This window comes from Symphalangus syndactylus, chromosome 17 (genome assembly GCF_028878055.3).
Source record: "Symphalangus syndactylus isolate Jambi chromosome 17, NHGRI_mSymSyn1-v2.1_pri, whole genome shotgun sequence".
NCBI lineage: Eukaryota > Metazoa > Chordata > Mammalia > Primates > Hylobatidae > Symphalangus > Symphalangus syndactylus.
Window position 1 is genome coordinate 37,026,672 of NC_072439.2, and position 15,337 is coordinate 37,042,008.

At 54.3% G+C, this 15,337-nt stretch overlaps 1 protein-coding gene across 2 annotated transcripts; it reads left to right on the forward strand.

Moving 5' to 3' along the window:
- The first annotated feature begins 3,886 nt into the window (after positions 1–3,886).
- Positions 3,887–11,409, forward strand: KRT85 (keratin 85). 2 transcript variants are annotated; one of them, XM_063622298.1, is made up of 9 exons: positions 3,887–4,382; positions 6,200–6,408; positions 7,004–7,064; positions 7,208–7,303; positions 7,956–8,120; positions 8,444–8,569; positions 8,952–9,172; positions 9,917–9,948; positions 10,369–11,409. In XM_063622298.1, exons 1-9 carry the CDS (start codon positions 3,963–3,965, stop codon positions 10,560–10,562), a joined length of 1,524 nt encoding a protein of 507 aa, XP_063478368.1. In that variant the 5' UTR covers positions 3,887–3,962; the 3' UTR covers positions 10,563–11,409. The 2 variants fall into 2 exon arrangements, with proteins under 2 accessions (XP_063478368.1, XP_055103571.1); XM_055247596.2 differs by lacking the exons at positions 3,887–4,382; positions 6,200–6,408; positions 7,004–7,064 and adding an exon at positions 6,748–7,003.
- Positions 11,410–15,337: the final 3,928 nt, after the last annotated feature.

A 15,337-nucleotide genomic window follows, 5' to 3' on the forward strand; every position in this document is an offset into this window, starting at 1 on the left:
GGAGCAGCTGTGTCAGCTGGGCACGGAACCCTGCCATGACACACTGGAGAGCGTAGAGTTGCTCCGACCCTCCTTTCTCTCACTTAGGGTCCCTGAATCATGCCCAAGTCTTGTGAAAGCCAAAGAGAGGGAAAGAGGGCTAAGAAGACCCTCCAAGAGCTGTGTCTCAGCAGCTGCAGTGGCGTAGCCTTAGATGCATAGTAAAAGTGTGGCCAGCAGAGGCAAAGGGCGGTACCCAACTTGAATCAGCTGTGCAGGCCTTGTCAATGGGGAGCCCATCAGGATTGACTGAGGAGGACCAGCCCACTAGGAGGGATGGGAAGACAACTCACAAGAGCCCAGGCAGACACAAACACAAAACTGGGAGGACAGACAGGCAGCCCTAAGGACAGACAGTGCTGGATGGGGAAGGTGTCAGCACCCTCTTGTCTTTGGACAAATCCAGGAAGTCTTCCTAGAAGGAGGGGATTTTAGTACAGTAGAAAAAGCAGAAGGGAAGGGAAGTAGTGGGCCTCTGGGGTTGGGGAGAGCCAGCTGCCCCCAGGGTGCATCCCAGCTCAGGTAAAAAGCACTGCCTGAGGGTGGGGCTGAGGTGGGAGTAGTGAGGCCTCTGAGAAAACCCCAGAATATGTACTCTGGAGTGGAGCAGATTCACAGAGGTTGCCTGGAGCTCCAGGGTAGAGTAAAGAACTTCTCTCCTCAAGTAGTTCTTGAAGACTTTCTGGAAGAAGAAGCCTCTTGGGAGCACTTTAAATTATGGGAGGGTTGTGGACTCTTCAGATTCCTGACACTAGATGGGGCCTTCAAAAGGTGCAGGGAACAAGAGGGGACAGAGCCAAAGGAGGTGATGAGTGACAGTCCTTATGACAAGAGGGTGTAGAAGGGGATAAATGGAGTTACCTGGGGAGCCCCAGAGAGGGCATTTATGAGACAGCAGGGAGGAGAAATCACAGCCTCCCCCGATGAGCTCACAAAGCCTTCCTGGAAGAGGCAGCTATTCTGAGACATTCCAGGCTAAGGTGTAACAGGGAGAAGGTTGGTGGAAGGGAGAGGGATGCAATAGGGCACAGGTGAATGAGGGCACAGTGAATGAGGATGAGACACTGAAAGGAGATGGGGCTCCCAGCCCCCAAAAGATCCTCACTCTCAGGGCAATGACTTGGGTTCCACTGATCAGGGTGGTTGAGTGATGGCTAGAGGCAGGAAGGAGGCTATGTGTTCTCTGTGTCCTCCCTGGGTAGAACCATAAGCAAAGGCCCAGGTCCTTCCAGGGCAGCTGTGCCAGATCAACCTGGCCTGACTTGCTCCCTGGCCCTGGACCACCTGGGACCAGCCCCACAAGGAATCTGCTTCCCTCAAGGATTTGCCCTCAGCCCAGCTCCTCCAATCCGAAGCACCACTTGGACAGTGTCGTAGGCAGCCCCTAGCCCCAGACCTGGACTTGGCACTGCCATCAGCAGTGATGCAAGCTTCACCCAGCACTCACGAGCACATTCCTGTGGGCAGGGTGGGCCTGTCTCACCCCCACACACCCTCTAAGGGGCTCATACCCTTGGGCTGGACAGACCCAGAAGAGGTATCTTAGTTGTGGAAACAGTGGACTACCCCCAGACTCCTGAATCCCCTGGCCCCACCTTCCCTTCCCATTTAGGGTGGAGGGTTGGAAGGGGTGTGTGTTGGGTGCAGCTGAAACAGGAGCCTCCCTCCAGGACGAAACCTCCTGCCCCCAAGAAGGAACAGAAATGTCTCTGATCTCATCATCTTTAAGAACCTGGAGGAGGGCAGAGGCTTATGGGAGTTGTGGAGAGAGGCAGGTGTTTCTGGGTTTTCAGGCCCCTCTACCTGCCACGCTCAGGCACCACCCTCCTCCAGGAATCCCTCTTGGCCCATACCACACCAGCTCCAGGTCTACATGGCAGTCAGTCAGTGAACTCACTGTCCAAACATCCCTGTACCCTAGCAATAGGCCCCACACTGAGCTCCCCCATACAGCCTCCTCTCTGTCCCCAGACTCCACCCAAAATTGCTATACAAGTGAAATCAGACTAAAGAAAACATTAAAAGCAGCCTCGAAAGGGTGAAGGAGTCATAAATGTGCAGAGGAGGTGAAGGCCGTGGCAGGGCAAGGAGCAGGCCCTCTCTGCTGGGTGAGGCAGGTGGGAATGTTTCTCATGGGAAGCAACAAGCCCTTTCCTTTACACAGAGCTTTCCCTCACGTATCATCCTCTTCACTCTCCCAACAGCCCGGGAAGGTAAGGATGAATCCACATTACAGTTAAGGAAACAGAGGCTCAGAGAGGTTAAGAACTTCCCCCAAAACCATACAGCTAAGAAGGATCCAAACTGGCCCTTGAACCAGGTCTTCCAGCTTTGATTCCATTGCCCAGGTTGCCAAACCCAGTTGCTTTTCCATGGATGATTATGTTCTAGGGTCGGCTGGTGAGACCACCTGCTCTTCCCCCACCAGCTGCCAAGGTCTCTCTACCCTGCCCTGAAGAACAATGTGGAGTGTGGAGGTGAGGTGGGAATCGACCAGCCTGATCCTGGGTGAAGGTCCTGGGTGAGGTCAGCTGGCTGTGGAGATTAGAGCAGATGCAGAACAGAGCATAGGGCATTTCGTGAAGGACTTATGGGAACAGCAGCCTGATGGCAGTGTTTGGTTATGGAAGGCTTCCTGGAGGAGGAGTCACCCTCTGAGGAAGCTCATCGGCTCTTCTTCCTTAAGTTCCTATCACTTGGGTGTCAGGCTAATCTCCCTGCTGGCAGACCCACATCCCCAAGGTTTGTACTCCATAGACATTGAAAGAATAGCACTCATTATCCTAATAAGTGGCCCAAGGACACACAGGGAAGCAGAAACTAGAAGGGTGGGGCTCCCAGAACCCCCAGGAGCCAGAAGTCATAGCAACCTTAGACAAGAATAAACCACTATCCCACTTCCAGCTTTGTGCAATGCAGTCTCTAAACACTCCTCTAGGGATGACAATTCAAGGGCTGGCCGACAGAAGGAATACCTCTTGTAGCTGGTGGTCTGGGAAGGGAGACTCACATGACCTGTTCCTTCTTAAAGAGCACAGGAAAGTTGCCCACAGCAAATTTATAGCCCCCAGGTTATCCCAAGGTTGAGTTCTCCAATCCTTTTGACCAAACGGAAGAAAGTGGCTAGAGGGAGTCTCCCCATAATCTGCAAGTGGCCATTATTGTGGCCACTGAGAGTTGTGTGGTTTGCACTTTTGCTGGGTGAGAAATGAAAGCTCTGGACCAGTGCCTTCTGGGCTGGAATCCAGAAGGTTCCGAGAGATCATCTGCCCCAGTCCTCTATCCTGGCACGGGCATGGTCAAAATGACCGCTCTGGTCCTGAACCACCTTCCAAGCAATGCTGCCTAGATAGGGTGGGATTCACCTGACCTATTGGCCCCTGAAATGCAATGATTTACTCGAGAATGTGTCCTCTGTGGAACCAGATAGATGGATGCAATGATCCCCCAAGTGTCACCTAACCCAGGACCCTCCAACCTCTCCCTTGAGACAATGGCTCCTGCTTGTATCCCAAACCCAGCCACCCCCAGGCTGTTGTGGAGTTCAAATCCGTCTCCAAGTGTGGGTTGAGGCCATCTCACAGAAAGACTGTGAGAAAATTAATTACTTAATGTATGTAAACGAGCTTTGAAGATGAAAACTGCAAACGCAGTCTCCTTAATAATATCTTCAAGACTTCACGGAGCCCCAGAGTCGCTGCTGAGCTCACCTTTAAGACGAGTCCGTGGGGAGTTGCTGGCAAACTGCCCAAGCCCATAAACAACATAAAATGGCTTTTCACTCCTTTTATGCAGCCAACCCCAGCTCTCCCCACCAATAAAAGGACCAGGGAGGATCAGAGAGACCAGAAGGATCCTGAGCCTCGCACTCTGCCGCCTGCACCGCCTTCCTCTGCCTCTCAGACTCTGCTCAGCCTCACACGATGTCGTGCCGCTCCTACAGGATCAGCTCAGGATGCGGGGTCACCAGGAACTTCAGCTCCTGCTCAGCTGTGGCCCCCAAAACTGGCAACCGCTGCTGCATCAGCGCCGCCCCCTACCGAGGGGTGTCCTGCTACAGAGGGCTGACGGGCTTCGGCAGCCGCAGCCTCTGCAACCTGGGCTCCTGTGGGCCCCGGATAGCTGTAGGTGGCTTCCGAGCCGGCTCCTGCGGACGCAGCTTCGGCTACCGCTCCGGGGGCGTGTGCGGACCCAGCCCCCCATGCATCACCACCGTGTCGGTCAACGAGAGCCTTCTCACGCCCCTCAACCTGGAGATCGACCCCAACGCACAGTGCGTGAAGCAGGAGGAGAAGGAGCAGATCAAGTCCCTCAACAGCAGGTTCGCGGCCTTCATCGACAAGGTGGGTGAGGCCTGAGATGGCCCAGAGAAGCCTCCAGCCCTGCCCTCCCTTGGGGAGGTCCCAGTCTGCTGAGGAGACAGGATGGCTGCCGGTTTGAGGCAGCAGAGGGAATGACGTGCAGACCCATACAGGGGGAAGGGTCAGTTTCCATCACTTAACTCCCGCAGCATTTAATGAGGTCCAGGTGTGGTCTAGAAATTGAGCCTCTGGTCCAAAGTGTGCGTATGTGTGTGTGCATGTGTGTGTGTGTAGCAGTGTGTGTGCGTGTATGTATGTTAGTGTGTGGTGAGTGTGTATATGTGTGAGTGTGTGTACGTGTGTGAGCATACGTGTGTGTGTAGGCATGTGAGTGTGTAATGTGTGTGAGCGTGTGTGTATTTCTTGAGTCAAGATCACATAGGACTATCAGAACTGGGTCTGAAAAAGCAGACTGGGCAGCAGGTGCTGGAAGAGTGGGAGATAACCGGGAGACCAAAAGACCTTGTGGCTCCTAGCCAGGCAGCCCTTGAAGGGGCTGGGGTAATGCCCACAGCCATGCTGCCTCTCCCAAGTCCTTGCTGCATCACTCAGCAGTGTGAGACCCCAGGCGGTTACTCTGCTGGATAACAGGACTGCCTCATCCACCTGTGAGGATTAATGAGTCCATGCATGAAACATGATGGCAAATAGTCAGCACTCAATACATGTTAGCTGCTATTATCATTATTTTTCAAGGACAGTGGTAGGTGAGGAGGTGTGACAGCCAACCCAGGCCTGGCAGCCCCTTCATGAGAGCAGGCTGAAACGCAGACGGGGAGCTGGCCAGGCTGGTAGGAGGAGGCCCCCTAATGCAGCCAGAGTGTGGAGAACGCTGCATAGCTGTGAGGCTGCCTCCCAAGAAAGTTTTGTGGGGGGAGGCTGGGAGCCTCCTTCACAGGCTCCTCCTGTGTCCACAGGCCTCTAGCAGAGTAGAAGGAGCAGCTTTGGGGGCCTAGGATCAGGGTTTGGGGGCAGAGGCAGTGACCTTCCCGCTTTCACTCTTTCTTTAGTGATCTGAGTCCATCCTAACAGTGACGGGTTGGAGTGGGTATCAGCGTCTCCACTTATCAGACAGCAACTTGGAGCTGAGGGGGTGTACACGAGCAGCTCAGACATGCGGTAGGGGGAGGCAGAGCTTGCCTATCTCAAGACTACTGCTTACCATGAGCTGGGCATTTCACACCTTGGGGGTCTCAATTTCCCCATGTGCAACATGGGGTAAGTAATATCTACATCCCACAGGGCTGTGACAATTGAATGGAATGTATAGTTAGATGATATAGACATAGACACAGACATTAGACACGGATGTGTATATCTTAGCACAGGCCTTGGCACTAAGTAGTAAATATTTAATAAGTGTTTGTTGCATAAATGAGCAAGTGAAGGGCAACTGGTAATTATAATAATAGTTAAATAGACTGAGCATTTACTACATGTCAGGGACTGCTCTAAGCACTTGATATGCATTAACTTGTTCAATCTTCACAACAGTGCTAAGACAGACACTATTCGCTCCATTTTGGAAAGGAGAAAACTGAGCCCCAGGAGGTTAAACAACTTGCTCTTTAAAGTATCAAAACTGGGCCTGGAAACAGACCTTTGGCTTTGAGTCAGATTGCTTTCTCTCACACCCACAGCTGCCTCCATGGGGGCCTGGGAATGGGCCTCTTGAGCCGCAGACACTCAGCTTTATGGCTCAGCCCATTCAGCCAGCACCCGAGGGCAGAGAGACTGTGGGGGGCCAGGTGCCTCCCCCCAGGCTCCCTCTGACCGTCTTCTCTCCACCTGAATGGCAGGTGCGCTTCCTGGAGCAGCAGAACAAGCTGCTGGAGACCAAGTGGCAGTTCTACCAGAACCAGCGCTGCTGCGAGAGCAACCTGGAGCCACTGTTCAGTGGCTACATTGAGACTCTGCGGCGGGAGGCTGAGTGTGTGGAGGCCGACAGCGGGAGGCTGGCCTCAGAGCTCAACCATGTGCAGGAGGTGCTGGAGGGCTACAAGAAGAAGTGAGTGCAGCAAGCTGGGGGGACTCAGGGGAAACTCAAAGAGAACGCTGGGAGGCTCTGCCCATAGCCCTCTTGCCGCAGCTTCTTTCAGATTCCTCTAGCAGGCTGCCTGGAACCCAGAGCAGATATCCAGTGGGGCCTAGATTTCTTCAGATTCCTGGGATTCACCTCTAAGACTCCACCCCTGTGAGCCTTAGAGCTACTTCTGGGGGAATGAAGAGAGGAAATCCAGTGGAATTCTAGCACTCTCTATGTCCCTGTCCTTCGCTGCTCACCTTTATGACATGGGATCTGTGATCTCCCTGCCAACGGAACCAGCTCTCTTGGGACCTAGGATGCACAGAAGATTTTAGACTTGGGGGAAGGAATGTGCATCCCTAACCCCATCTCAGAGGCAGAAGGACTGCCGTGGAATGAAGCCAGGCTAGGACGAGGGCTAGCCCATGAATAATACACAAAATAGATCCTGGAGGGGCCAAGACAACATCTGGAGGAGATTAATCCCTTTTCAATCCCCAGAAGAACTTGCCCAAGAGTTGGGATGGTATTCAAGGTCCAGTTTCTCAGCTCCAGCCCTTCTCTCTCCCACACCCAGGTATGAAGAGGAGGTGGCCCTGAGAGCCACGGCAGAGAATGAGTTTGTTGTTCTAAAGAAGGTGAGGGGCTGGTCATGGGGCAAGGAGAGGGGGGGCCCATCAGTGCAAACTCCAGCCAGGGGCAGGGTCACCATGCTGACCAAAGGCACCTTTCTTTGGTCTCCTCTCACATGTATGTCCCCTCCTGTTTGTCCCACTGCCAGGATGTGGACTGCGCCTACCTGCGGAAATCAGACCTGGAGGCCAATGTGGAGGCCCTGGTGGAGGAGTCTAGCTTCCTGAGGCGCCTCTATGAAGAGGTAAGGGGGCACCTGCCACCCAGCCAGGGTAGGTGGAGGGGTGTTTTGGAGACAGGGGAGCAGTGAGGCAAGGATGCATGTATGTGCCTATGTTTGCCAATGTGCAATGTAAGTGTGAAAAGAGCTTGCACATACGTGCCAGGGGCCCACAATACAGAGGCCACGTCCACGTTCATGTGTGTGAGGAGCATGGGGTGTACATGTTCTTGGGCTGCTCTGTGTCTGTGACCTCTGCGTGTTGGTGTGCTGCCTGTGTGAGTGCCAGTCTGGAGATGGGCACGAGAGTGTGCATGTGTGCTGGGGGTAAGGATGGCTTTGCACATAGGGCATGGTCCTCATTAACAGACTAATCACTCATCCTGGCATCCAAACCTCAGCTCCCCTGCTGGGTGACTTTGGATCAGATCTTTTTCACCCTCTGGGCCTCAGTTTTCCCACTTTTAAGGCAGACACTGTTCCCAGATGGCCTCTGCAGCCCCTTTCAGCTTTGTTGTTTGTAAGGAGCCTGTGCATGAATGAAGGTGGTAGGAGCAGGAGTCATGTAACCTTCATGACCAGTGCCCAGTCTGGGAAGTGGACATTGCCCCCTTGGGTGGATCACATGGCCCAGATCAGGCACTAGAAGCAAACGCACTGGCTGTTGGCCCCACAGGAGATCCGCGTTCTCCAAGCCCACATCTCAGACACCTCGGTCATAGTCAAGATGGACAACAGCCGAGACCTGAACATGGACTGCATCGTCGCTGAGATCAAGGCTCAGTATGACGATGTTGCCAGCCGCAGCCGGGCCGAGGCTGAGTCCTGGTACCGTAGCAAGGTGAGTGGCACAGGACACCTGCCTGCTAAGCATGGGAGTGGGAGGGATGTGAGGCATCTATTAGAAAAGGCTTCTCTTGCCTGGGGGCATGGGAGTGGGAGGGATGTGAGGCATCTATTAGAAAAGGCTTCTCTTGCCTGGGGATTCTGATCCATGATGACGGTACAAGAAAAGCCAATAGTTCTCAGGTTGAAGTGGCAGGGCAGGACTGCCATGTGTGGTTGCACAGGCTGAGCACTGTACAACCTGTACAGTCATCTGTGGTGTCCTGAATGGATGGGAGGCCCCACCCTGAGCCTCACGACCATCTCTACTTCCCCCAGTGTGAGGAGATGAAGGCCACGGTGATCAGGCATGGGGAGACCCTGCGCCGCACCAAGGAGGAGATCAACGAGCTGAACCGCATGATCCAGAGGCTGACGGCTGAGATTGAGAATGCCAAGTGCCAGGTGGGGTCTGTGGAGGATTCAAATACTCAGCACGGGCAGGCTGTAGCACCTGGCCCTAATCAGGCCTCACAGTGTGCCTATGAGGAAGCACGGACCCAGAGGGAAGGCAGGGGCTCTATCATATTTCACAGCAATCAGACCATGTCACTGACTTCCAAAGGAGGATCCAGCCCCTTCCTTGGCCACCCTGTGACTGCCATCAGGGAGAGATGATGAAAAGCCCACCCATCTCCTCCCTCATGTTCACAGCCCCATTAACTACCTGGCCATGGGCCAACCTTCTCTCCAGGACCCTCCTCCCCCTGCCCTGGCTCCATCAGCTTGGGTGAGCCAAGCTGTGGCTTCTCTCTCTCATCCTGGCCCTCGTATCTCCACCTGATAGCGTGCCAAGCTGGAGGCTGCCGTGGCCGAGGCAGAGCAGCAGGGTGAGGCGGCCCTCAGCGATGCCCGCTGCAAGCTGGCTGAGCTGGAAGGCGCCCTGCAGAAGGCCAAGCAGGACATGGCCTGCCTGCTCAAGGAGTACCAGGAGGTGATGAACTCCAAGCTGGGCCTGGACATCGAGATCGCCACCTACAGGCGCCTGCTGGAGGGCGAGGAACACAGGTGGGGCTAAGAGGACTTTGTGGGGTTTCAGAGGTGGAGGCTGTGGTCCTCCAGGAGTGAATTTCCTTGAGCTGAGTGTGAGCTACAACTCTGGCCATGGCTAATACAATAGCTTCAATAATAATAATAATAGTAACTGAATGCTTCTGTGCTAGACCTGTGCTAAGTGTTTATTTTATAATCCTCACAATCCAAAAAGATAGGTATGGTTTTTCCCATCCAAAGATAAAGAAGCAGGCTCAGAATTCAGTGCCTTTATCATGGCTACGCAGTTAATAAGCAGGAGAGCTGGGACCTGCACCCAAGTCTCATGCCTCCCAAATCCATCCTTGTTGAATAGCTTCCTACTGAAGCTGCTGCCACACAGCCTTGTGTGTTATGACGATGATGCACTTCTACATGCATTTAGCTCTCCATCAATCACAAGGCCCCTTCACACCCTTGTGCATCTGATTCAGCTCTCCTTCCTGTGAGCTTGATTGACACCATCCAAGCTGGCCACCATCACTCAAACTAGGGGCACTGTTCATAATCTTACCCACTGCTGCTGAAAATCAGAAAGCCTTGTCTTCATGGTTAAAACCATCAAAGAAAGAAAGCATTTAATGCAGATTTGGGGGAGCCCTTTTTGCCTCTCAGGGGTAAGCTCTGTACACAGGATGACCCTCTCTGTCCCCAAGCAACCATCAGTCTCAAGGAATCCAACTCAGTGTCTGGAACTAACAGAGTTTTCCTTCTCCACAGGCTGTGTGAAGGTGTGGGCTCCGTGAATGTCTGTGAGTAGCTGCCTGAAATTCTCCTGGAAAAATGGCTTTTTTGATAGAAAAGCTGAACTCATTGGCCTAACCCATGGAGCCTCGAGTGTTCCCCCAACTGTTTCACCCTCCCCTGGCTCCTCAGTGGGGGCCATGACAGGTGTTAGAGAAAGCAGAGCTGAGCGCTCTTCACAAGTGTTGACAGTGAGCTATAGGCCACGGACCTGTGGCCTGGCGGCTTTGCTCCCCGGAGTCCAAGGGTCCTCACTTCCTTCCTGCCACAGTCCCCTAGATGGGCTGTGCGTCTCAGGGACAGGGCCTGCATTGTTGACCACCAATTCCTTGGAGAGGGAGGCAGCTCCTGCAGTGCCCTGGGGCCTGTTGTAGGGTGGGTGAGATTGCAGGGAGCTGCTCACCCCTCCATGTCTCCTCTCTCCACAGGTGTCAGCAGCTCCCGTGGTGGGGTCTCCTGTGGGGGCCTCTCCTACAGCACCACCCCAGGGCGCCAGATCACTTCTGGCCCCTCAGCCATAGGGGGCAGCATCACGGTGGTGACCCCTGACTCCTGTGCCCCCTGCCAGCCTCGCTCCTCCAGCTTCAGCTGCGGGAGTAGCCGGTCGGTCCGCTTTGCCTAGTAGAGTCATGGAGCCAGGGCTTCCTGCCAAGTGCCTGCCTGCCTGCATCACTGCACTGAATGGCATGTGAATGGAAAATGTGTGCTTGCTTCCAGAATCTTCCGGATGTTCCTACAGAGGGAAAGACCTACAGAAGGAAAGACCCTCGGGCCACTTCCCTGTGCCTTCTCATGCTAGGGAGATGCATCCTAGTTGTCCTCCTGGCAGCTGTTTTCAGAGGCATTCCCAGCCCTTCACGTAACTCCTACTTAGCTCCAAAATACCTGTAGCCAATTTGCATTATTCCCCAAGCTCTCAGGGACAAGACCAGTCCCCCAGCGTGGTGGTCAGCACGGAAGCTCCACCTCCTGGGTGGAGGCGCCATGCTAACCATCCAGCCAGGCAACCCACAACCCAAGAATCAGGGAGAAAGTCCCTCCCCAGCAGCCCCCTCCTCCTGGCTGGGAAGAATGGTTCCCCAGCAAGCACTTGCCTATTCATTCCCGTTCATGTTTTGCTTCTCTCTCGGACTGCCTTCCTGCTTCTGGGCTAACCTGTTCCAGCCAGGCTCCTCATGTGACCTCGCAGTTGAGAAGCCCATTATTGTGGGGCATCCTTTTGCCTACAGCCCCTGGTTAGGGCACTTTGGACAGGTCTTGCTATTCAGTGCACCTTTGTATATTTCAAAGAAGACTCCATGGCTGCTCCAGACGCCCCCTTGCTGGGTGCAGGTGGGGACTGTCCAATACAGAGCTGGTTAGACAGAGAGTTAAGCCACTTCCTGGGTCTCCTTCTTATGACTATCTATGGGTGCATTGCCTTCTAGGTTGTCTCAATCTGTGTTTCAATAAATGCCGCTGCGATGCAAGGGCGTGTGGTCTTGTGAACAACTTCTCGACTCCCTTCTTGCCTCATCTCCAGCTGACCAACCCCAGCCCAGCCCTATGCAGTGTTTCCCCAGTCACCCCCCAGAAACTCTGCTACTTCCTGTCCACTTCCACAGTCTGACTCCACTCGGTCGCCCTCAGTCCCCTCAGGCCTGGACTACAGCCCAGCTCCCCACTAATGACCTCTTTCTCCCTGACCCACCCTGCGTGCTCCCAGCATCCAGAACTCCATCTCAAACTCACTGCTCTCACCCTCTCCTGCCTGGCTCAAGTCACTTCCTGGCACATGTGTGTGTGCTTCTTATGCCAAATGCAGGCTTCCTCCATCATCTCCTTCCCCAGCTACTCCTCAGTCCTGTCCAACCCCTCCATGCAGTGCTCATGCTCCCAGTCATGGACTCCACCCCAAGGAGACAAGCCTACCCTCTGAGGCAGCCCAGAGCCACTCTCTCCTACATACTCCTTGTGGACACATAGGCCATTCCACATCCTTCCTCCCATTTGCCTTTGCTCAGGGCCCTCCTCTGCTCCCCAAAGCTACCACCCTCATCCCCACACTCCCCAGCTCTCCCCCGCCCCCATCATATAGTGTCTGGAACCCTGAGAATCTCTGGTTTTGTCTCTGCGGATCTGGGCCAGGGATGTCAATGGGTGTGTCTGGATCAAGCTGGAAATTCCATAAGGACCGGAAGTATCTCCTCCTGGCTCTGACCTTCCACTGAGTCCCAGGATGCGGCTCCAAGATATGCCAGGCCTGGTATGTGCTGGATGAAATGCAGGTAGCTGGTGCAGCAGGAGGTAGAGACATCCAGTCCTCTTGCCCTCAGCTCCATCTCCCCATTAGCTGTCACCATCATCAGGCAGGCGTCTGCAAGCCCCCTGCTGCCCCATCCTGCAGCCTCTTTCCCTGAGGGGAGAAGCTAGGGCCCTGTGCATCCTCACTTCAGGCCCAAAGGGCTGTAGCCCCACTGGAGGCTGCTGGCTGCTTCTGAGTGCTCAGGCTGCTGCTCTGTTTGAGGTTTGCTGGCTGACACCTGGCGGGCCTCCTCCAGGTCTCTTGCCTGCTGCCTCCTTTTTCCCAGCTCTTTAGGCCCTGAGGGCATGGTGACAATCACAATAGGCCAACTTCCAATTTAGGGGACATCATTCACCCACAGGAAACGTTAAATCCCAGGGGCTGAAACATCAGGAAATGGAAATTTGAGCCCCAATTCTGCCAAGAATGCCAGGTCTCGGTGAGTCCTTGGGCAGGAAGAGGCTTTCATGCTTTGCATGTCAGTCTGGGGTCTATGAGATGAGTGGGTAGAGTCCTTACCAGGTCTGCTGCCTTCTGTGGTTCTGAGATGCTACAGTGAGTCTATGCTTGCGGAAAACAGCTTAATGTTACCATGGATCTGGGCTGAGCAAAACAAAAATGGCAAATCTGATACCCAAAAAATAACGGCACCGTGGATTGAAAAGTCAAACAGCCAGGACCTGGGAGATAGGAATGAATTTTTTAACAAAATTCCGTGCTTTGTGTGCAAATACCATTCAACAGATTCAGCTGGCCAGAGGTGCCTTTTGCTTATCGGGAGGTAAGCCTCTGCCCCAGCCCTCCTTGCAGCCAACAGCAAAAACCCACAGCAAGCTCTTCTGGCTCAAAGGATGCTGGGGCTCCTGCAGCTCTCTCCTGATCAAAGAACTATTCCCCTCGGAATGCAAAGAGTACAGTCCAAGGGTAACTAGGGATTAACATTTTATTAGAAAGAAAAAATTCTGAAGAAGTCAAGTGACCTGAAATTGAGAGATCGAGGAAAAGCCAGAAGTTCAAGAGGCCCAAAGAATAAAGTGGGCCATTGGAGTGATCCCAGATCTCTGCCCTGGGCTCCCTCCTGCTTAGAAACATCACAAACCAAGCTAACACCAGCATCAGAGAAAATCAGACCTGTTGTCTGTATTCAATTCTTATGTAAATGTTAATGATCTCCTTCCCCACAAACACACAAAGCTTCCAGAGGATTAGAAGCATGGATAATAATCCTTTCAAAGAAAGAGGTACTCTTGGGATTTGTCATCTTTTCCTTTCTCCTGAAACCACTAACACTCCACCACCAATTCTCAACCCACTCTGCTTCAACCCATCCTCACAAACACCTACGCCCAAGAGAGTTCCTTCCCCCAGCCCGTGTCTCTAACTGTTCCCTGCTTCAGTCTTTGGGATCTCAGAAAATAGAATTTTGTGTTACTACTCACATTAGCCAAGCATAGTGAGGAACACAAATTAACCACATTATCAAGAAAATTAGCAAGTATGTTCTGTGTAGACACGGACATGACTGTGTGGGACTTAATGTCCCCTTGTCTGGGTTATTCACACCCCTGTCTCTCTCTGGGAACATGAGCATTAGGAGGTGACTGTACTAAGTGCTTTGCTCATTGAAGATTAGAGCAGCAACGACATGGGCACTAAGCGCCACACTCCTTGGGTGTAGGGAAGTGCCAGGCAGAACAAGCAATGAGAGAGGCTTAGTTCACACAGCCTCAGGCCCCCTTCCTGCCTCCCCCAACCCCCAACCCCCAACCTGGGTATGCCTGGAAAGCCCTGCTCATTTCTGCTTTGTTCAAAAACCGGGGGCTCCCCCATGTTGGCAGGGGAGCAGCCAGGGAGTGGAGTGAGGCAGGGACGGCATGATAAGCTTACGCATTAAAAATGAAGAAAATACCCAAGGCACTCATAGACAAATAGCCACCCTCCACCACCATCAGAAGGAAACACAGACCCTTCCCCAGTCCACAGTCCCATGCCCCAGGACAGCGAAGGCCCCCTGAGACCCTGTTTCCTCCTCAGAGTCACTCTCGTGACCCTTTTAACCTGGCTTTACTGCTGTTCAAACTCGGTGGGATCCGGACTGTGATGGGCAGGCCCCTGCAAGACCCTTTGTTCAGGGAGACAGAGACAAGGGAAGCACCACCCTACTAGGATAGACCTCCGTCCGCCCAGGTCAAGTCACTGCCTGGCCATTGTGGTCACTGAAACAAAGTCTGAAGACATCAGAAGAACTGCGTGGCCGAGGAGAACCATTCAAAGGCTCTTCTCTATTACGGCGCCTGTGCAGTGCTGGCCTTCTGGATGCGAGAGACTCGGGATGGGAAGGCGAGTCACCGTCCAGGCCAGCAGGACTTCCTCAGCCTCGGTGGTCCGCAGGCCACCCGGGTGGGGACAGTTTACAGTGTAACAAGGGACCTGCAGGTCCTCTCTGCAGGTCCCCACTTTAGCTCTGTCTTCCGCTGAGGCCACCGTTGTCCCCCATCTCCCCACCCACGAGAGTCAGGGGCCGCACCCCTCCTACCCCCACCCTCGCTTTCCTCACGGGTCGCCCAGTGCCCTGCCCTGCCTGCCTGCCCACTGTCACGTCCAGCCACCGGGTACCCTGGGCACATCTCCAGATGCACCGCGTGGGCCGGGCTGGAGCCCCTGGGATCAGGTCCGCAGGGGCCTTGGGTCCTTGGCGCAAGCAAGGTTCGCTCCTCGGCGCCTCTGGACTGGTTGCCGAGTCTTCTGCCGTCCGACGGGATCCCGCCGCCTGTGCCTCTCTCAAACGCGCCCGCCCTCCACGCCTGGGCCCCGGCCGCCCTCCTTCGCCCCTGCCCGAGACTCCCCGCGTCCCGCCCTTAGCCTCCAACCCAGTGGTGAGGGGCCAGTGGGAGGGACGGAAGGGCGAGCTGGGCGCGACCTGCCCGCCGTTTTGGGGTAGTGGAGAGGTGTTTGGGGGTTGTTGGCTGCTCACGGCTGCCCCGTGACATGCCCATAGCACCGTGGCCGGGGTCGGTGCCCTCCTTTCTGAAGTCTAGGTGCCTAGTGCGTCCTGGCACAGAGGTTTTTTAAAGACCCTCGGGGGTCGCCCGTCTGCAGTGAGTGGGATGTGG